The following is a 21,596-nucleotide window of genomic DNA, read 5'->3' on the forward strand; positions in this document are numbered from 1 at the left end:
CCCCTTTCCAATGCATTCCTCCCCGAGCCTGCTTACCTGCTGCTGGCTAAAATTAAGGCCTTTCCAGAGCTTCTCTCTGCCTTCCAGTGCTCCCATACACCCTCACTGACTCACGAACCAGGTTTTATACCTGGCTGTCAGGTGCTGCCAGTCCCCGGGAATTTGCTCTCCCCATTAGCACCAGCTGCCCAGCTCCTCTTCCCCAGGGGCTCAGTCCCTTGCTCGCAGCCTGGCACCTCTGCTTTGAAATGATCTGTTTGTGCCAAAGCCTCGGAGCCAATTCTGGCACCTGAGAGCCAGCCGGAGGCAGGCTGGGAAGCGCCGGAGCCCAGGGAAGCGGCGTCGTGGGGCTGTGCCGTAGAGATGTGCTCACTGCCCAGCCCTCTCTTTCCGATTTTGCAGGAACATTGACACTCTCATTGTGGATGTGTACCCGGTGCTGGACACACCGGCCAAGCAAGTCATTTGGCAGTTTATCTACCAGCTGCTGACGTATGAAGAGCAGGAGCACTGCCAGCAAAAGATTGCCAGGTTTCTTGGTTACAAGTCCTTGGCAGGTGAGAGGAAAGCCCCTGTACTATGGCACAGAGCCGCCGTGTCCCACTGGGGACCTCGGTCCATTGCACTGGGAGCAGACTGGGGTGGCAACGGAGCAGCCAGCTCTCCCTGGGGGCAGCGGCTGCGGCTCTGCCCTGCCTGGCTCCTGCCCACACGCTGCCTGCACGGAGGCAGGGGGTTTCCAGCTTCTGTTACCGATGAGGTTGATCTGTCAGGCACCTTTTCTGCCCCGTGGAGCCGTGTAGTTTGGGCAGGAAACTGCACTGAGAGGAGAGATGGCACCTGGCTCAGTAGCAGAGGTTGTCTCTTGGAGCAGAGGCTTTTGGAAGCTGCTCGGGTCGTTAGAGGTTAGGAAGTTCCAAAAGGAAATAGCTGGTTTAAGGGCAGCGTTCACATCAGAGAGGCAAAATAAGCGGTGATAGCGGTGTCCCTTGGGATGTCTCCAGCAGTCAAATGTGTGCAGGTGTCCGTGGTTAAAGGAGGTGGGAGCTGGCTCCTCTGGCAGTGAAGTGCCTCTACAGGAGCTGGTCTCCCAAAGAGACTTGGAAGGCAGTCGGTGATTCTCCTCCTCCCTGGTCCCACTCTCCCCTCTCCATCACCTAGGGCTGTGGCAACTCAAAAGCCAGCTGTGGTTCGCTGAAGATTAAGGGCTTCGCAGTCAGACAGCAGAAAAGTGAGGGCAAATTCGGAATGAAATGTCTTAATCTTTGGATTTGGGCTTCATAATCACTTTCAAATTCTTCTATTCTAAGCTATTTACATTGTGTTGATGTGTTTATTTTAGATTCAACATAGGTAAAAAGAGGTGTTGCTGTTTCAAGCTGTTGTTCCACAGGCTGGTCCCCGGCTCCTTTCTGCTTCTCAGATGAAAGGGGCAACCTCTGACCATGTGAAGTTCTGGTTGTTCTGGTGCATTATGTGTGTGTCCATGCATGGAAGTGTGATGGCCAGAGATCAGAGAATTTGGGTTAGTCCTTCATCTGGGCTTCTTCCAAACTTGGTGGCGATCTCTGATGTTAGTGTGTATCCAAGCATCGGTCTGTCAGATACCACGGAGACTGATGCTCCGGTATCTTCTTATCTTCTTCCTGCTGTAAGTCTGAGCCTCTTTGAGCTGTCACACTGAACTGCACATGGACCAATCCGTTCTTCCAGGCGGCATTTCAGTGCTGACTCCCACTCCTATCTTGTTCCTTGAGGGCAGGAAGGAGTTAGCTGGGTCCTGCTGGACCAGCCTGGCTCAGGGCTGGAGTTTCATGTGCACCGTAAGCTGGTGGATGCCAAACCTGCTGGAAAAAGCAATTGCCTGTCCCATCTTTGGGCATGCACCCCCTGCCCTGTGCTGGCAGAAGCATTCGTAACCTGCTCTGCTCCCTGGGCCCAGTGTGAGGATGGGGTGACCTGGGGGGACGGGCAGCAACAGTGCCAACAAGGCTGTGCATGGGATTACGGTCAAGTGCAGGGCTCAGAGAGCTGCCGCGAGTCCGATGGGTTTGAGGGAGCCCCATGTCATGGCGAGGAGGAGTGGGGGAGCTGCAGGGTCTGACACGGTGCGGCCGTACCTTACGAAGGGTGTTTTCTGCTGCAGCTGAGCCAGAAGCAGAGGATCGCTACCGCAGCTCCGTGCGAGGGGCCTCCTTGTGCCGGGGAAGCCTTCGAACCCCCCGCCCCGACGAGGGGGGGGCAGCAGGTGGGTGACTGGGGGCTGTGCGGAGGAGGGAGCTGGGTCCCGGTGGCTGTGCCTGTACGGTACCTCTGCTCTGCCCAAGCTAAAATCCTGAGCATGAATGGTGGGAAAAGATGCCGGTCGGCATAGAGCCAGCACAGAGGCTTTGACTGGAAATCCGTGTTTTCATGAACAGTTGAAATCACCAATTCCTATAAGAGGCCACTTGGGCTGAGGCTGAGTGTTGTTTCCAAACCCTTCCATGGCTCAGGTGTGAGTGGAAGCTGCTGGTCTGAGCCCTCCATTCTGGGGTGCACAGTTTCTAGCTTTGCTGTGAACTTTCTTGGACACTATCAAATTCACAGGAAAAGCACCATTTGTGGAATTCATATGAAGATGATGGTCATGGTTCAGTGCCACTTTGAGACTCTTGATGAACTACACTGATGGCACAGACACTGTGTCTTTTCAGAGAAAAGCCACATATCTGCCCATTCCTCTGAAAATCCCATCCTGGTACTGCTGCAGGGCCCTCCACAGCCCCCAGATCTCTAATCTTCTCCTGAGAAGCACCCCAGATTGCTGGTTGTGTTTTCAGACCTTCTGGTCTTTGCCCATCTCTCCCAGATGGCAGGACAAGGCATCCTGCCTATCCCTCCATCGCCCTTAGCTTATTGTGAAGGGCACTCGACCTGTGCTTACGACTTTTGACCGTGACCTTCCCACCAGGACCAGCCACTCTCCTCCAGCGCTCCGTCTGCATGCCTTCCTCCCAGCACCACTCACCGGGACCACAGTGCTCCTCGGCTGTTGGGGAGGGATGCTGCCGGAGCAGTCAACTCCGAGACATTTCCCTGGGGAAGATGCTCTAACCTGCCTCCGAGGAGCGTTCCTGGTTGTGATTGCAGCACGGAGAGTGGTTGACAGCTGCGTACGCTGGAGGGAAGCCTCTTGCCCAGCCAGATGCTCACCAGCTGCGGGGGAACAGCCTTGTCCTCAGCTGCCCTTCAGGAAGAGCAGAGCAGCCCATGACCTGCTGTGCCAACCTTACCCAAGGCTGAGCAGGCTCTGGGGAGCATCCTGCCCCAGGTGCTCCTAGTTCACCTCTCTGCGCAAACCATTTATTTATAAAAAGCAGACAACGTTCCTCAGTCCTGGAGAGGGAGGTGATGCGCCAAGGCATGCACCTCCTCTTCCCGACAAAAGCCCCACTCCAGAGCCCTTTCTCATTACAGCCAGTTTATGTCCATCCTGGGCTCTTCTTTCTTTGTTGCCATTAAAGGCTGGGCTCTGAGCACACAGGCCCAGTTTGGCACTGGTGTGAGCGGAGCTGCTCACTGGGCTCTCCAAAGCTCTGCCTGCTTGTCCCAGTACTCAGCTTGGCCCTGACCACTGGGTAGAAATATTACGGCTGAAAAGGAATGTGAATCCATTCAACCTACCCAGGAAGAAGCTTGGGAAAGGCAGGGATTGCAGTCTGTTTTCTCCCTTCACACACCCTTGGAGATAAATCGAGGTTCTGGACGCATCGCAGAGCTCAGCCAGCCTCCAGCCATTAACCTTGAGCCGAAGCTCTCCATGGATGTAACTGGAAAAACAGGGTTTCATTTGGAGCTGGTCAAATCACCATCACTCCAAGTGAGCTCCCTTGTGCCTTCGCAAGGGTCCAGACCTCCCTCCCTCCCTCCTCGTGTCCCCTGTGGAGCCCCATCTCAGGGGACATTGCTGGGGAGCAGGCAGCCAGCACTGCCCAGACGTCTGCAACCAAAAGGACCAGATTTTGGAAACTGCAACCTCGGCTGCCACGTGTAGTGACCCTGACTGTCCTGATGTCCAGCACCTACCAGGGATGCTGAAGGAAAAGAAACCAAGAAAAAAGAGACACCCGTGGCACTGCAGTGTGTTGATATCTGGAGAGTTCTCAACATAGTGCAAACTCCTGCATGTGCCCTGGATAATGTCTCTTCCCCTGGAATACTGTGATGGAGACTCCTCACTTGGCAGTGTCTCCCCTGCACGCTCGTGCCAGGAGGATGGCTCTGGGTCCCAGCAGGAGATGGGGGGAACCTTGATGGGTCAGGACCGTCGGGAGCCCTGGGGGGGCAGAGGCAGAAGGAGGTGGTCCTGACTGGTTTGTCTCTTCCTTTCCCGGCAGGCCAGAGTGATACCGTGGAGGTCCCAGTTCGCCTGATCCCTGGAGAGAGACAGGCTGGTGATGGCACATCCCTCCCGGAGACACCCAACCCCAAAATGGTGCGACTTCATGGGGCTGGGGGGCGATGCCTCTGGGAAGCGCTTTGCTGACGTGTTCAGGACTGTTGCGTTTACAAGGAGGGTCGACAGTTTGACTCCTTTCATATTAACGCAGGAAAGCAGAAAAAAAAGGAACAGGGGAAGGATGTGTCTGCGTGTAAATACCTGCTGGGGGCTGAGAACATCCTTGCCTCAGCGATGGTCTCTGAGATCACCTCCCCGGGCAATTAGTCAGCTGTAATAAGTCCGGCGCCTGTCAGCGTCTTCTTGCAGTCTTGTGAGTGAGGGGCTGGGGGGAGCTTCAGAAAAGGCAGAGAAGCCTTGGGTTGGGGTGAGGCACTCCTTTACAGAGCAAGAGACTGGGGGCTGGCAGGTCCGTGGTGGCTGTCCTGTCCCCAGCACATCGCAGGTCTCCGGATTCTCCATGAGTCCTGTCTCGATTTGGGCAGTGACAACAGCTCTTTGCCCTTTTTTTCCAGATGTCAGCTGTCTATGCAGAATTAGAAAACCGCCTGATCGGCAGCTTTGCTAGCAAGATGGGTAACGCTGCCCTGCACAGAGCATCGCCTCCTGCCCCAGAGCTGGCACACGCTGCAGGTAGTGACCAGATTCCCATGGTGCGCGAGAGGCAGTTTTGGGGGGGGTCTCAGGCAGTTGTGGACAGTGCTGGCCAGGCAGGCAGAGGAGAAGGCATCTTTCTCTTGGTACCATTTAATAACAAAGCAGTGACAATGAGCCCAGTGATGGCTCCTGCAAAGCTGCATCTGCAGGAGGGCAACGAGGTGCATGGGGTGGCAAATCCCATGGGATGCCAGCGCATTGCTGTGCAGCACAGGGCACTGCCCGGGGGACCTCTCCTCTCCGCAGGCTGCACCGTTATCTCACGTCACATTCAGCGCGGTGCTGGGGCTTGTCACAGCCCGTGGGTGGGGGCCTCCAGGGAGCGCCCGGTGCAGGACCCCCTCAGCAGCGCTGTGTCTTGCAGGTGCTCGCAAGTCGGGAATGACGATCTCGTGGCCAAGCGACCCTCTGGCCTCCCAGCAGTGCTACTACCGCCTGCACAGCAGCGTGGCCTCCCCGACCAGCACCGAATCCAACCCCTACGTCAGCCTTGACAGCAGCCCAGCCCCGTCCCCCAAGCACCGGGACTACCGGCTCAGCCCCCTGTCGCGACGGAAGAAGCTCTTCACCTTCTCCAGGCCCCCGCGCAGCCGTGACACTGACCGATTCCTGGATGCTCTCAGTGAGCAGCTGGGACACCGGGTCACCATCGTGGATGATTTCCTCACCCCTGAGAACGACTACGAGGAGGTGAGCGTGGTGCCAGGGTGGCTTGGTGTGTGGTCATTGTCTGTCCTGGAGGATCCATCGTGCAGCCTGCACTGAACTGGGAAGGGTGCAGAGCCTCTGGGGACATGTCCTGGAGCTCTGCAGGTGGTTGAGGCGGGCAAGGGCTGCTCTGCTCTGAGGCAGGCCCCCCAGTGTGGGGTGGGTAGGTGGAGGATGAGGTGCCACCTTCAGTGTCTTCTCTCTCCCTCACCCAGATGAGCTTCCATGATGACCAGGGCAGCTATGTCACCAATGACGTCAGCAGCAGCGAGTACATCAGCAGCAGTGACGAGGGCAGCTCCCTGACCTACTCCACGCTCTCGGACCACATCCCCCCACCACCACTCAGCCCCCCACCACCGCCACCCCCTCTGCAGTTCCATGACCCCCAGACCATCCCCACCAAGGCAGAGGCCACGAAGGCCAGCACATCGCCTGCCCCCAAATCCCTTGTCAGCCACCTGCACCCCATCCCGCCCCCACCCCCCCCGCCACCACCCCCACCAGTGCCCTGTGCGCCCCCCCTGCACCGGGGGCTGCTGCACCGCAGGAGCGAATCCAACCACATGAGCGTCAAGAGGCTGCGGTGGGAGCAGGTGGAGAACTCAGAAGGGACCATCTGGGGGCAGGTATGGCCCAGGAGTGGGAAGCAAGGTGGGGGGCAAGGGTCCAAACTGCAGCATGGGGAGCAGTTGCCTTTGCCGAGGCTGTGCAGGTTGGTGGGACCATCCGTGGGCACTGCCCCCCTCCCGGCCCAGAGTGCTGGGGAGGCTGTACCTTCCCTGGAGCATCAGGTTCTAACCTCTTGGTGGGCTACACATTCAATTCCTTGGCTAAGGAAAGTCTCGTATTTCTTTTCATCCTTTTAATTGTTTGGACCAAAACAGCTGGGATGAGAAGAGGCTCTGGAAAGCATCTGAAATGCTGGTTTTGACCACAGCGTCCTGGGGAGCACCTGCTGTCCTGCTTTCTGTGGGTTGATGTACTTCAGGACCTGCCTTCAGATGCATTCTGCAGCTGTAGGAGGTTTTATCAGTGGGAGACTGTGAGGCTGGTTGAAAGCAGAGTGATAGGGAGCACACTGAGGCAAGGGAGGACACCAGAGGGGGAAAGCAGAGGCGAGGAGTGAGACTAGATGTGATAATTGTTTGGCATCATGGGACTTGAAGGGATGAACTCCAGAACTCTGGAGGTGGATTCAAGTCCCTGTAGGCAGAAGCTGGCCTCCCTGGAGTTTAACTTCCAGCCTCTGTGTCTCTCATGGTGATGAACGTGTTCATTTGTGCCTTATTCTTCATGCCCTGAACAGCTAGAAGGGAGCTGTGGGATCATCTTCCAGTCCCACAGGCATCCACAGGCAAGCACTTGAAATCTCGCAGGTCCCTCTCCCTGGCACTCCAGAGAACAAGGTGCTTCTTCACAGTGATTCTTTTGGGTGCAAAAAATTCCTCAACTTTCTGGAATTCCCACTTTGTCCTTCAGTAAAGCAATCGGGTCTACGTAGCAAGTGAAGAGCAGTGGTGCTCTGTAGGATTCCAGCTGTCAGAATTCATGGGGCAGAGCTGCCAGCTGCAGGGTGCAAGGAAATGCTGATGGGGTGAATCTCCGGGTTTCTTCCTTTCTTCTGAAATGAGAACAGGTCCCACCAGATAGGGTTAGCGACTCGTGTAGAAACTGCCTCCACAGAGGTGAACGGTTTACCAGGCTCTGGTTTCTGCACAGGGTTTACGATGGCTGAGTCTCCAGTTACAGAGCAGTGCCATCAACCCATCCTGGTTTCTTCCAGGGACACAGAGCTTAGCATGGGACGGAGGGAAGGTGGCCCAGCGCAGGTGGGCAGCATTGGGCTGTCCCCTGGGCCAGCACGGCTCCTGACTCTTCCTCCTCCTGCAGCTCGGGGAAGACTCGGATTACGACAAGCTGAGTGATATGGTCAAGTACCTCGACCTGGAGCTGCACTTCGGGACGCAGAAGCCTACAAGTAAGTACCTGAGCCCCAGAGCAGGTCCTGGTACTGGCCAGAGACCGGGGCACTGGGAGGAACTGGGACTTGGTGGGCAGCAAGGCGATGCCTGGTCTTAGCGTCACCCGCAGCACTTCATTCATACTCAGGATTTTGTGGCTGGTGGCACAGCAGATCATTAAGGTGGAGATGGTTTCGCTATCTCCCTTAATTTTCCTCACTGCTGTTACCTGTTTTCTCTCCTCATTTCGGTCGATCGGGGCAGTGAAACTCCGCTGGAGGGTTTTGCTCCCCGTTGTGCTCACTGCTGCTTCCCGGCTCTCATGGTGCTTGCCCGGCCGTCCCCACACCCCGGGGAACACCGGGGTGCCACCACCGCTCCCCAGTGCCACGAGCGGCCTGGTTTGCAACACAGCAGAAGCTCAGACCTCCACCACATGTCACGATTTGTGCACAGCCTCTGCTTGTCACGGTCCGTGCAGTACAGCTGCGCTGTCGGCATGCACGGACACCGGGTTATGCCGCAGAAGCGGTAACGGCTGCAAATTAGGATTGCAGCTCTGTTGCTTTGAGAACTCAGCCCTGAAAAAGCTGTGAAAACATTTCTCTGTCCATAGAGAGCATTACAAGCAACACTTTTATTTTTAAATACATAATAATTTAGTTCCCCCCCAAACAAACTAACTGATGGGTTAGTTTGATGGGTCTGATGGGTGATGGCAGCGTGGGCAGAGCTAAGCTAGAGTGGGCAGACACAGATGGGACTGGCAGAGGAAGTGGAATGAGATGGGATTTTTCTCAGGGACTATCTTTTTTGGGATGTTTCTGGGCAGTCTGGGATTTTCTGTGTGTTTCACCTCTCGTTTTACCTTTTTCAGCTCCAACTGAGTCCTCCATTGAGGAGATCTTTGAATCGCAGAATTCAAGGATTCCCGGAGCCATTGCTGTGTGCAAAGCATCAGTTCTCCTCTCTTTCATTCATGGTTTCACTGTTTTCAGGACAGTTTTCTTCCTGCTGGAGCCGGCTGAGCCTGTCCTTACCCATGATTAAATCTTTCAGTTTCTCTTCCAGAGCCAGCTCTCTTGCCTGAAAACTTTAAAAAGAAAGACGTGGTTGAAATTTTGTCCCACAAAAAGGCCTACAACACATGTAAGTAAACACCATGGTGAATGTACCCCCAAAATGGGCGCAGAGATGGGACCGGGGATGTAGAGAATTGGAAAGGTAAAAGGAAGGAGGCTTCATGAGCACGATCCTATGAGCGCAATCCCAGCACAGCACAGTTCCTGCAGCCCAGAGCCCCTCAGTGCTGGGCTCAGCTCCGGGCAGAGGGAAGAAGAAGGTTTTACAGGAAAGGATGGAGATGGGATGTGACTCATTGGCCTGGGGAGGGAGAGGGGAAGAGCTTGCGTGGCCCCAGCGAGGGTCTGTGGGGCCATCCTGCTGCCCACCGTGGAAGGGTCAGTGTCACTTCTCTAGGATGTGCTTCTGGTAAGAAGGAGGGTGGGAGGGCTTGGTGGGACCTTGCGAGCCCCTGATCTCTGGGCCATGGGGGATGTGGGAGAGGAGGAGGCACTGGGAGTGGTTTCCAGTGCAGCCCAGCCTGATGCTTTCGTGATGTATTTGCAAAATGATGCAAATTGGGCAGACCCCTGCAGGGGGTCTGCAGGACCAGAGTGACAACTTGGGGTCTCCAAGCAGCCTCTGCAAGGCCTTGGGGGAGCAGAAAGTCCTTCCACTCCCCAGGGCAGCACGGGTACATGGAGGAGTTGATGCCACTCTCACACCATGGAGAGATTGAGGTTCCTCTCCTGGCCCCGTCCTGCCAGGCAGTCTGTTCCTGGCACAGCCAGCCCCTCCGGGGTCCCATCCTCCTGCCTTCCCAAGTGACGCACCTCTCTTGCCCCCAGCCATCCTGATAGCCCACCTCAAGCTCTCACACATCGAGCTGCGCCAGATCCTCATGACGATGGAGACGGACCGCCTGGAGCCTTCCCACATCAAGCAGCTCTTGCTGTACGCCCCGGACGGGGAGGAAGTCCAGCGCTTCCAGAGCTACAAGGAGAATCCTGGCAAACTGAGTGAGCCTGACCAGTTTGTGCTGCAGGTATGTGTGAGCAGGGACGTGCTCTGGGAGCGAGGGCATCTGCAGGTACAGTGTCCCCAGGATGTCCTGCTGAGAGCTGGAGGGGAGGAGAACACACGGCAGAGAGGAAGCAGTCAGCGGGACGCTGGTCGGCTCCTTGTGCATGCTGTGGGATGGGAAGGGCTGGTGGCACTGGTCACAGGGACCGCTGGCAAGCGATGCTCAGGCTGATGTCTGAGGTGTCTGGCAGCTCCCATGGTGGCTGGTTTACAGCCAAAGCATACCATGGTGTTTACTCCACGGTAAGAGTGACTTTTCCCATCTCTGACTTACTTTCTGTTGACAAAGTTACTGGTAGATACTGGCATGAAACCTCCCCGTCCTGTGGCAGCAAACTGGCCGTGCTCTGCGACCTACGGCAGCTGCTCCATGGTGTCTCCTGCGCTAAGCAAGTGTATACTGCTTTCATGTGCATGGAAATATGCCAGGAAAAACACCGTATAGGAGGAATTATGGCTAATGGTGATAGTAGTAATTTTCTCCTTGTTTTGCTCTCAGATGTTGTCAGTACCAGAATACAAGATCCGTCTGCGCAGCCTACATTTTAAGACCACTCTGCAGGAGAAGACAGAGGAGATCAAAGCTAGCTATGAGTGCATCTGCAAGGCTTCTCTAGAGCTGAAAAGCAGCAAGAAGCTGGCTAAGATCTTGGAGGTCAGAACAGTCCTTATTTCTGGTAACAGCCACCGGGGGCCCCCAGCGTCCACGGGAGTGCCCGCAGGCAGCCGGGCAGCTCGCACGCAGCTCCAGCCCCACGTCTGTGCCCTGGGCTCCTCCGGGTCCAGCTCTGCCAGGCTCCATCCCCTGGCAGCTCCTGCAGGTGTTGGCTTGTGGAGATCCTGGCCCTGGGAGGATGCGGGAAGGCAGATCGCAGACAGCCACGCACCCACCCGCAGCAGTGGCAGGGATGCAGGGGCTAGAAACCTTCCCAGTAACACAGCAGAGCCCACCGAGGTTGCCCTTGGGCTGCGATGGGGCTGGAGGATGGGGGGTTTGTCCAGGTGGTCACTGGGTGCGTGTCTGCATGTGTGTAGCCCTGCAGGCTGGGCCCTGTGCATGGCTGTGGGCTTGTGCCAGCCCTGCTGCAGTGCAGGCAAGGGTCCCACAGGCTGCTTGCACCTCTGGGGAGGTGCTTTCAGGGTCCCGGGGACAAGCTGTGTCTGGCACAGGGGCACTGCACTTGCAGGAGACAATGAATCCCGCTGCAGCTGCTCTTTGACCCCACTGAGATGAGTTGCCCCAAATTAATGATAATTCATTCAGGTTTGCTGTTAAAAAAAAGCAGGTGGGATAAATGAGCACATGATGTGACAAGTGGCATTTCCAGATGACAGATGAACTTCCTTAGTGGCTCCTGGCTAGCAACCCCCCAACACCTCGTTAAGTCCTTGTGGGTGGTCAATGGCTGGTTGCACATTAACGGCTGGTGAACAGAAATTGAGAGACTCCCAAGCTGAAATCCAGGCAGTTCTGAGGTCCCTGCTCCTCGCCAGGAGGGACATCAGGACACAGGTGAACCCAGTCTGGGGTCCTGCTGTGCCTCCAAGGCTGCAAAGCTGCAGCACAGGGAATTGGAGCATTCTAGAGCAGAAAGCTGACTCGGCTGGATCACTGCTTTCCCGTTAAAATATCCCCTTAAAGATCTGCAGATAATAGCTCCAAAAGGCTTTGGGAAGATGGGTGTTTAGGCAGTTGTCAGTCAGCAGGAGAGTCCTTGTCCTGCAGGCAGGAGATCTCAGAGTGGGCCCCCAGACTTAGCCCTGGTCCTGCAAGAAAAACCACTGAGAAATAAAAATTGTGCAGACCTAAAGCCTGAGGCTGTAACACAAGACAAAATCCCCTCCTAAACATTAACAACACTCAGGCACCTGCATCATCAGCCTAGAAGTGGCAAAGGAGGCAAGATGGTGTTAGTGGTGCCGTGGGCTCCCTGCAGCTCCTCGGCAGCAGAGACCTTCTGGGTGGCTGCAGAAGGAAGGGGACTCCTGGGCAGCATCCACTTAAACCATGTGGGGAAGCATCTGAATGTGAGCTTTTATAAGGGCTTTGGAAGTTTGGGTCTGCAGATGACAAACGGGGTGTTTTCCAGTCCCTGCTGAAGACATAGGAGAGATCAGGATCAGTTCCTGTAGCTGAAACATGGACTTTGCTGTTGAGGGTTCAGTGCAGGCTTTGTACGGGAGCAGCACCGAGAAGAGAACAGCCTGTCCCTCAGACCCATGTCCCTGTCCCTTGGGGCTGTTGTGCCGATGGGCACATTAGCTTCCCTCCTCCTCCCAGGGTGCTGTGGCTGCCCTGTGTGGGTGAGAGGATGAACAGTGTGTACAGAACCAGCAGAAATTCTGCCTCTCACGTGTATTCATCCACCTAATCTAACCCACTGAATGAACCAATAAGGTTTTATTGATGATCCTGTATGAACACATGCACGGGGCCCCTTAGCAGAAGTGACCTGACACAAAAAAGTTGCTTTCCCACCGTCCTATAGACAGAGGGAGGCTTTTTACCTCCGCTCCTACCACATCCTTGGTAGGTCTCTGTGACCCAAAAGCGGATACAAAAGGAGATGGGACGCTATAAGTGCTGGAAGTCACTGGCCAGTCACTCACTGAGGTTTCTCTTTGCAGTTTGTGCTGGCGATGGGAAACTATCTGAACAACGGGCAGCCCAAGACCAGCAAAACAACAGGCTTTAAAATCAACTTTCTCACCGAGGTAAGACGAAGCCTGCTTTTTCCCATGCAGGAGGCACCAATCCCAGGAGCTCCAAGTGCCTGGTTTATCGTGCCTGTCCTCATACAAGCAGCTCCCAGAGCGGGGACCGGTGGGAGGGCAGGGACTGATGCACAGGGTTGACTTTAGAGAGGCCCTAACAGTGGTCTGGTGCTTCGGTGTGCTGGGACCTGAGACCCAGGCCTTCTGGCTGTGGGGTGGAAGAACATGAAGGTCTTTTATCCCATGTGAGTTGCTGTGGGACTCCTGAGGGGTGGGGGACAGGGTGACAGCCCTGCCCTGCGGGAGGAAGGCATTGCTTAGCATCTCAATGCCACTAATCTGGGCGTAACATGCTGTGTAAACATTAAATGTCCCATTTAAACATTAATCCAGATAGCATGGCTGGGAATTGCCAGGCATTGCCATGCATGAATGCAGGGTGAGCCGAGAACAGAGGAGCCCCTGTGTATTTGGGCCCTTGGCAAAACCCACTCTCCTCTGCACAGGAATCTCTTTACTTGTTTTGCTTTGCCGTAGCTGAACACAACCAAGACTGTTGATGGGAAATCCACCTTCCTGCACATTCTTGCCAAATCACTTAGCCAACATTTCCCAGAACTCCTGGGCTTTGCCAAGGATCTTCCTACAGTGCCGCTCGCTGCCAAAGGTAAACAAACAAAAGCATCTGCAAGCTCCCTGTCTCCTTGCACTGCCTCTCGGTTTTGTACGGGTCTGGAATCTGTCATGAGCTGCACAGTGTTGGCAGGAGCAGGATGGCAGCCCAAATAAGTGAGGAACGGTCCTGAGTGAGAGGATGGGGCTAGGAAGGGATGAGCTTAGTGACAGGGGAGGTCCCGTCCGTCCCTGACCTGAACCTTCCTTCTGACTTGGAAAAAGTGGTTCCCAAGTTCAGAGGTATCTTGGAAGTGCATGTGAGTCCAAATAGAGGGAAGTGCTAGGAGCTGGTCTGCTCCACCCAGCCTCTGATTCCTTTCATCCCTGGTGTGCAGCTTCCCCAGCATGGGTGTCAGCATTATTACTGCTTGCAATCCCCTGTGGTACAGAGTGTACAGTACCCTTCGTGTGATGAGTTCACAGTCCAGTCGCCATCGTGCTGACTGAGGATCGTACAGCTTTGTTGGCTGCAATAAAAGAAAAAAGTCACATAGATGTTGGGGTTATCATCCATCCGCTTGTGTTGGTGGGGGCACAACAGGCTGGCTGCATGCGGAGCATGGGCTGCATTCTCCTTGCACACCATCTCCTGTTGTTTAAGAGTAATTCCCTTGGGAATTAATGCTACAGTGGATAAATAAAGGAGAAGATTCAGGCCTGGAGATGTAAATTTCCACTTGATGAAGGTCTGTACCTGCAGCGTTCCTAGCTGGAATTTGTATCTGGCCTAACTGTTAAATAACACTTCTGTCCCTGAAGGCTCCCTGCTGCCCAAACTCCTGCCAATTAATACCCAATTTCAGACCATGTGCCACCCAGGGCTGCTCAGTTTCACTGTCATACAGGCCACAGAGTGACACAGCTGCAGCACGTAACCCAAGCCCCCTGACATGCTGCAGTTCACCCTGTCCCTTGCCTGTAGAAGAGCTAAGGACTGGCCGCCCAAGACAGGGCGAGGATTCTGAACTGCTCATCACTCTCCTGAATGCTGGTGCTATGATGAGATGCCACGGAGGGCAGCCTGGATACTGCCCCTTGTTCCACCGTCCTGTACACTCCCTCTGTCCCCCGCCCTGTGTACCCACCACTGCCCTCGTGCCGCCCAGTCCTGCGTGCTCCTTGCACTTGGCATGTTCCAGGCTCCTTTTGAAGCTCTTGGCATCTCTTCACCTGAGCACTGGAGCGCAGCAGGAAGGTCTGGTTGTCCACCACACCCTGGACAACATGGACAGCTTGTGCAGAGCTATGTAGACAGACATCCTGAACCACCCTGACCGATGAACCCCGCTCGTTGCCCTCGCTTTGCTGCAGGAAGCAAGCCAGACCTAAGTCTCCTAACACTGTTGACTCCTCTCTTTTCATGTAGTGAATCAAAGAACACTAACGGCTGACCTAAAGGACCTGCACACCACCGTCAGTGACATACAGATGGCCTGTCACAACATGCCAGCTACTGCAGAGGACAGATTTGCAATTGTGATGACCGTATCCTTCTGTAAAAGAGGCAAAAGATCAATGTGACTTAACTGCCCTTGAGTAAAACCATTCGGTTGTCTTTGTGCCTCCTTGATAAGCAGCAGGGCTATGTCTGGCTGGTAGGAAAGGACCAGCTCAGCACTTGGTACAAACGTGGTGGAAACCTCCACCCTCCACTCACTCTTAGCCAGTACGGGGAACAGCTTTTGTGGTGACCACTGGTTCGCATGCCTCGGCATGGCAGAAACCCAGTGCCACAAGGCCAGAAAGCTTTCTGAGCCATCTTTCCTTCCAGAGAAGTGCTGTTAGGGACAGCTGAGCGTGCCAGCGGGCTCCCTTCCCGTGTGGCCACAGCTTGCATTTGCAGCAGGTCCTTTCTTAGACCTGAGATGAAATCCAGCCATTCGATAAGCAGAAGTGGTTATGATCCGTACCAGACCCACAGTGCAGCTCTTTTCCCTTAAACCATTTCTCTCAGTCCTTCCTGGAGAGTGCCCAGCCTGCCATGCGATCCCTGGACGACCTGCAGCACAAGGCCATGGAAGAATTCAGCAAGGTGTTGTCCTTCTTCGGGGAAGACTCGAAAATGACGACTTCTGAAGCCTTCTTTGGCATTTTTGCAGAATTCATGAGCAAGTTTGAGGTGAGCTGCACTTTCCAAAGCCAACCAGCAAGGGGTTTCCTGATAGATGTCAGCAAAGCACTTTACTTACATGTGAGTGTGGGAATGAGATGAGCTTTGTGTGAGCATGTGTGAGTGTCTGTAAAGTGCAATTTTTCTAACCAACCAATTTTTCTAGCCAACTTTATAAGGTGCAAGTTGGCTGGCTGCTGCGGGAAGCTGAGGTTGGGAGGGTTGATGGTCCAAGCACCAGCCCCATGGAGAGTAAAGCGGGTGTTGCCACGGTCTGACGTTCGTGGTTAACAAAGGCTGGGTTGGAGCATCTCAAAGCAGATGTGCTGACTGTCAGGGTTTGTCCAGCGTGAAGCTCGGAAAGAATTAAGTCTGCAGTGGCCAGTGCCATTGAAACATCCTCCCTGTCCACACCAGCTGCCTTTGCCTGATCCTCAGCTCCTGCTCTTTGCTCTTTCCCTGCAGCGGGCACTCAGCGATGTGCAGGTCGGCGAGAGCCAGCGCAGCCCCAGGATGACCTCCCCCCTTGCCTGGTGACGGGCCTGCAGCAATGCAAGGTGCAACAATTTATTGCCAACAAAGTGCAATTTGCTCCTGTTGAGTTTGGTTGTAAATACGCTGCTGTCACCTGCTACCACCAAGCAGAACAATGGACCGAGGGGTCAGGGAAGTTTGGACACTGAAAAGGCACCACAGGTAGTGGTGGATGGATGCGAGGGTGAGACACAGGGACAAGAAGGTAAACACCGCACTGGTCTTGACAACAGCTTTCTTAGCATCCTCCATTTCTAGTGCATTACTGAGTCAAGGATTTCAGACACATCTGGGTAAAACTCCACTCTCCCTTGTTACCAGAACATGTATAACTGGCACCAGCAGTCGCTGGAGACTTCCCCATGTCCCCATGGCCAGTGCCTGAGCATGGCTGTGCAAGGAGTCAGCTCTCACAGGATACAGCTTCCACAGGCAGGCACATTCACCCCTGCCAGCCTCGGGGATGGGGTTAGAGCCTGGCCACCGACTCCCTGGGGAGCCACAGCAGGTCAGGCAGGGAAGGGAGCATGGGGGGATGAGGGCTGCCACCAGCACCTGCTCCCCCAGAACCCTGAGGAGCAAAGCTGCTGAGCTCCTCTCAAATCGCTCTCCAAGCCTTTCTCCCTTCTGCCCTTGAGCTGCACTGTGTGGCTGGAGCTCCAACTGAGGAGACCGTAACAGCGGAGTGGAGATCGACAGGGGTGGCTCAGAGACTTTAATCCCTGCCATTGCCGGCCAGTGGCAATGGAAAGCAATATGACCTTGCAGAATCCTTCTGGTTCCTCTGTGTGGTCCCAAATACAGATCCAGTTTGGTTCCACCCAGCTGCACTGGAGAGGAAGGAAAGCCCAGAGTCCTTCTTGGCTGTCAGCTTTGCTTAAAGGTGTGGCAGAGACTGACAGGTCTTGAAATCTTCCCAAGAGTTTAACATCATCAGCACTAGACTTATTTAAACTCACCGGGAGATATAAACCCCTGAGCATTTTGGTGCCTCCTTGGAAAGTACAGAGCCCCTGGTAGCCTAAAAATGAGCGGGAGTCCTCTGCAGCCCCGAGTACCACCTCTGAGGCACGGCAGAGACCTCCAAGAAATACATCCCCTGCCCTCCTTTATGCTCTCCCGAGGGCTGGAGTCCTGAGAGTCCCTTTACGTTGTGATTTGACCAGTTGTTCACACTGAATATACCCAGGGAACTCTAGAAGCATGCACGTCCATCTTTCAACAGCGTCTGATTGTTACTTAGATGACTTAATTCCCCCTGAAACATCCCCCGGGATGAAAGGGCTAGCGGCATCCCGTGGTCAGTGCATGCCCCTCCGGGCCACACAGTGCCCCCAGAGCTTTATGGCAGCAAACCTACAGTGCGTTAATGTTGTGAGGCAAAAATGCATCCGTTGCCTTTCAAACCCGACACGCTCCGACATCCTTTCCCGTGGAAGCGCTCCAGCCAGCCGTAGCGTAGGTAACCTCCCTCCCGTCTGTTGCCAGAGCAAGAGCTCCCACTGCAGCCCCTGCTCACGTTCGGAATCACCAACTGGTGCATTATTCATGGGAGACCTTATGACCATCAAATCTTCGGTTTTCAGTATTTTTTTTAAACCCTGCTGTAGAAAGTGAAGTATATTTTCACAAGTGTTCTCAGTTTATACAGCTTTAAGTGCCAGGTAGTTTCTAGCCTTGTGTTCCCAGAGGTCCAGCCCCGTCTGTCTCTGCCTCTCCTCTGAGGGCAGCGCTCACTCAGCTCCTCTTTCCCTTCTGGATGTTGCACACTGCATTCAGTTGATTTTTTTTTTTTTTTTCCCCAAAAACATATTTAAACCACTGGAGGTTCTTTTGAAACTGTCGTTACAAATGTGAAAATGCTGTACATAGATTTTGCTACATGTTGTAACTTTCCAAAATAGTTAGAACTTCAATCCCTTTGGTATTTTTATGTGAATATTTTCAAAGAACCAGAACTTCTGACATGGTTATATTATTTGATAATGGGACTATGTATATTCACAGTTCAGCCTCTACCCAATGCCTATGTGCTATTCCTAAAATAAAGCTACTGCCTTCTGCCTCCTGACTGCATGTACCTCTGTGGTCCGTCAAAAATTGCTTCTTGCAACAGCTGTGAGGAATTCTGCATCTGGCACTTCTGTGACTGCACTTAATATTGGCCCCTTACACCTACAGGAGAGAGATACAGGATCTGGGTTCGGGCTGGTATGGGGCAAATAACTGCATAATGGTGAAAAACCTGCTTTCGTACCAGCATTCAGGCTAGCGTGATGAATATGAGCAGCAAATTCTTAAAATAGTATGGATTTTTTCTGCAGCCTTCAGAAGAAAACATCTAGCGAGCGTATGAGCCAGTGAATTGTTTCCCTCTGAAAAGGAATTCTTGGCTGAGGTTGAGTTTATGTCCCCGGAGCAATTTATCTCCCTTTACACTAACAGCAGATAGATAGGGACTGGCTTCGTATCAGATTTCCTGGTTGTAGTTTAGCTTGTTTACAGCCGCCTGCTCAATCACTGGGTCCTCCCTGGAGGCCACGGCACCGGCAACTGTAAAACAGCCCTGAACAGAGTTAATGAAAATGTTACGGGTAGAAGTCCCTCGCTGGGCATGTGCATTGAAAGTGCTTGAGCCCCTCCTGATGTTTCTTTAGCCTTCCTGGCCGACCAAGCCCGGCTCTTCCGCAGCCCCAGGGATCTCGAGCTGCCCAGTGTGGCCATCAGACCTCCCACAGCACAGCCTGGGCTGCGGTCCATAAACTGCCACAGAAATGATGACCGGGAGCCTCCTTTGCAGCACGGTACACAACGACAGCCAGCACCATTCACCGCACACACTGATTGTTTTGTTGTTTCTTGATAACTGCGAACATTAGGTAATTTTTCCCCAGGATCAGAGCACTGGCTGGGCGCTCTCCTTTTAGCCTTGTACAGCCCAGCCTTAACAGAATGCCTGCGTCAGCCTGGATCATGGGATCGTCTTCACAGGAAAGCCTGTCCTTGGAAAGGAAATAATAACTCAAGCAGCAGCCCAGGGTCAGTGCGGGGAATGCAGTTGTGGTGTGGCTCCTGCTCCACAGGGTGCCACTTCCATCCTCCGACAGAGACAGGGAAACAGTGGCCGTGACAATCCCAGGTTACATTCCAAAGTTCAGATTGTTTAAGGATTTTCACTCTTTCCTGCAAGAATGGGGGAAAAAACATCAAAGAGAAAATGAGCAGTTTTAATAAAGTCACGGTGAGGACAAGATCACAGCTCCCTGGGTTAAAATAGTACCAGGTTGGCATCTGCAAGCCAAACTGGAACCACATATGAACCCTCCCTCTAAGTATCTTGATAATGGTTTGAAGGGCCACGATCCATAATTATTTTCCAGGTGCCATGAACAATGCTGAAGAGACAAACAGAGATCTCAGCTTTGGACTGGAAAGGCTGGAAGTGAGGAAGAAGTGGCAGAGCGTGGGAGGCAGCACAAAGCACCTGGATGCTGAATTGGAAGCTCTCAAGGAGCTGCATTGATCTAACACAATTTAGGAAAATCTGGGTTTTCCAAAGTCTATCAGACCAAATTAAAGTATCTCCGATTGCAAGATTCAAAGACTTTTAGTTATGCCCGTAAGGATTGTGAGCTGAGTGTGAAACAATGAGATAAAATACAGATCCTAGGTTTTTTTCCTACTTTGCTTTCTGGTTTCTTGGACTAGAAAACTCAAAAGTGAAGGTGAGAGCTGAGCTTCTGATTCTGGCAGCTGAGATTATCAGAGAAGGGGTAAGTTTCACAAAACCTTTGGCAAAAGCAGTGCAGTTAGTTGCAACACTAAATGATTAGTGAGAGAGAGAGAAAAGCAGCACCTGCACTAAGAGATGCTGCTCACGCCCGGCTGGCGGCGCGGGACCGGCGTTCCCTGGGGGCTGCCCTGCTTCGGCCGAGACTTTCACCCTGGCATCACAGAAGAGCTGAGGACTGGCCAGTAAAACATGCCCTTAGGGGACCACAGACAGTAAAATTCGGGTTGGTAAATCCACCGTCGGGACGTGGGTAAGGCTTGTGTGAGGACAGTGCCCATGCTCAACCTTACCTGCCCCAGTAAGGGACACCGGGGTTCTCAGTAGTGCTGCACCCCAATTTCAGAGATATACGAGCTGCCTCCTGCCAGTTTCTCACTGTGCTGGAAGGTCTCTCTTCAGCATCATTCTCTGTGTGTTATTTGACTGTGTTTATCAGGTTTTTCAGACAGATGATGCTGAAGCCAAAATCTCCAGCCCAGTCCCAGTTCTGGGATTAACCTACAGACCCAGAAATGAGTTATGAACCCCAGCCCATGGATGAACCCTGCTCTTTGTAAGGCTTTAGGCACAAACTTAGAGACAGGACAAGCTGTCAGCTCCCCCCTGTGTCGCAGGCTGTCAGTTTGAGGGGACATCAGCACGGATTTTTTTTATTGTTACTTGTCCCTTCTCTAGCTGCGCAGATTGCTTAAGAGAATGGCACTCTGTGGAGTTTGACCCATGAGCCCTGATAGTGAAAATAATACACTTCTCACCAGAGCCACGGGAGACCGAAAGAGTAACTTCGGGCCATTAGTTTAACTTTGACTATAAATATTCCTTCTCATTCCTTGTGACACTGTTAACAGCTCCGCTGGCAAATCCCGATTCTCTGGCAATATTTAAGCTGCCTGTCAGTTGGCAGAGACTTGGTGGTGCCCGGCGCAGGGAACAGAATGAGACCCAGCTGAGCGCAGTAAGTTCCCTTTCGGCTTCTACCTCGAATCGGGGAGCTCCGGTTGGTGCGTGGGTTCGGGGCTGCTGCCAGGCTGCGTTTCAGCCCCGGCGAGCAGTGGTGTCTTTAGGAGGTGGATGGACCTGGGAATGCTTTAAAAAATCCCCTTGAGGAGGCATTTAGAGCGATACAGTCCCAACGGGTTACTCGAGACCCACGTGGGCTGTGTCTCTCCCGGGACCATTGATAAAGGGCTGGCTTCAGAGGCTTCATTTCAATGCCACGGATGTTCCTTCCTTACAATCTCTGGCGAGGAAAGTGCTGCCGCCTGTGCCAGGCACCGAGGGAGACAGGGCTGTGAGCTGAATTCACAAAAGGGACAAAATTTCCACTGGGCCATGGCAGAGTTAGGACCTGAAATCAGAGCTACCAAGTCTACTGCATTTTTCCTAATGCCCAGCCTCAGCCCTGGCTCCGGGAGCTGCAAGAGGAGCTTTAACCGGGCGCCTGGATTCAGCTGCAGGAATCTTCCCTGGAGTGTATCCTGCATTTCCTTTCTTTACTGATGGGCACGACAAATGCCTGCAGAGCTCTGCCCCACATCCAAACACAGTTCGGAGGGAAAGACACAACGCTCTCCTGCATGTGTGGCTAAATCCCGAGTGAGACTGAACTTATGTAGCCTATAGTGCTGGCTGTACTGCAGGTGGGTCCTGAGATGGGAATTGTCTCGGGATGAAAAGAAACAGCAGTATCAGAGCTGCAAAAGAGAAAGTAGGAGGTGTTGGAGCAGGGTTAGCAACTTCCCAAGGCTGACATACCAAACCCTATTTTTCTTTTCCTAGTTAGAGGTTAAGCATGCCAGTATAAACTCGGGAACAGCCAAGACAAATTGCCTCTTAAAGAGGTAAGATAGCACT

General features: G+C 53.6%; 1 protein-coding gene across 1 annotated transcript in view; it reads left to right on the forward strand.

The window, feature by feature from the left end:
• The window catches only part of GRID2IP (Grid2 interacting protein), a 38,494-nt gene extending 22,542 nt beyond the window's left edge, over positions 1 to 15,952 (forward strand). Inside the window, exons 9-23 of the mRNA XM_074158744.1 lie at positions 403 to 557; positions 2,147 to 2,248; positions 4,380 to 4,477; positions 4,957 to 5,077; positions 5,463 to 5,788; positions 6,022 to 6,435; positions 7,700 to 7,787; positions 8,842 to 8,919; positions 9,681 to 9,877; positions 10,415 to 10,570; positions 12,544 to 12,630; positions 13,168 to 13,297; positions 14,672 to 14,790; positions 15,260 to 15,424; positions 15,881 to 15,952. Coding sequence (XP_074014845.1) covers positions 403 to 557; positions 2,147 to 2,248; positions 4,380 to 4,477; positions 4,957 to 5,077; positions 5,463 to 5,788; positions 6,022 to 6,435; positions 7,700 to 7,787; positions 8,842 to 8,919; positions 9,681 to 9,877; positions 10,415 to 10,570; positions 12,544 to 12,630; positions 13,168 to 13,297; positions 14,672 to 14,790; positions 15,260 to 15,424; positions 15,881 to 15,952 — 2,308 coding nt within the window. The remainder of the gene's footprint in view (positions 1 to 402; positions 558 to 2,146; positions 2,249 to 4,379; positions 4,478 to 4,956; positions 5,078 to 5,462; positions 5,789 to 6,021; positions 6,436 to 7,699; positions 7,788 to 8,841; positions 8,920 to 9,680; positions 9,878 to 10,414; positions 10,571 to 12,543; positions 12,631 to 13,167; positions 13,298 to 14,671; positions 14,791 to 15,259; positions 15,425 to 15,880) is intronic.
• Positions 15,953 to 21,596: the final 5,644 nt, after the last annotated feature.

Source organism: Numenius arquata, chromosome 14, assembly GCF_964106895.1.
Source record: "Numenius arquata chromosome 14, bNumArq3.hap1.1, whole genome shotgun sequence".
Classification (NCBI taxonomy): Eukaryota; Metazoa; Chordata; class Aves; order Charadriiformes; family Scolopacidae; genus Numenius; species Numenius arquata.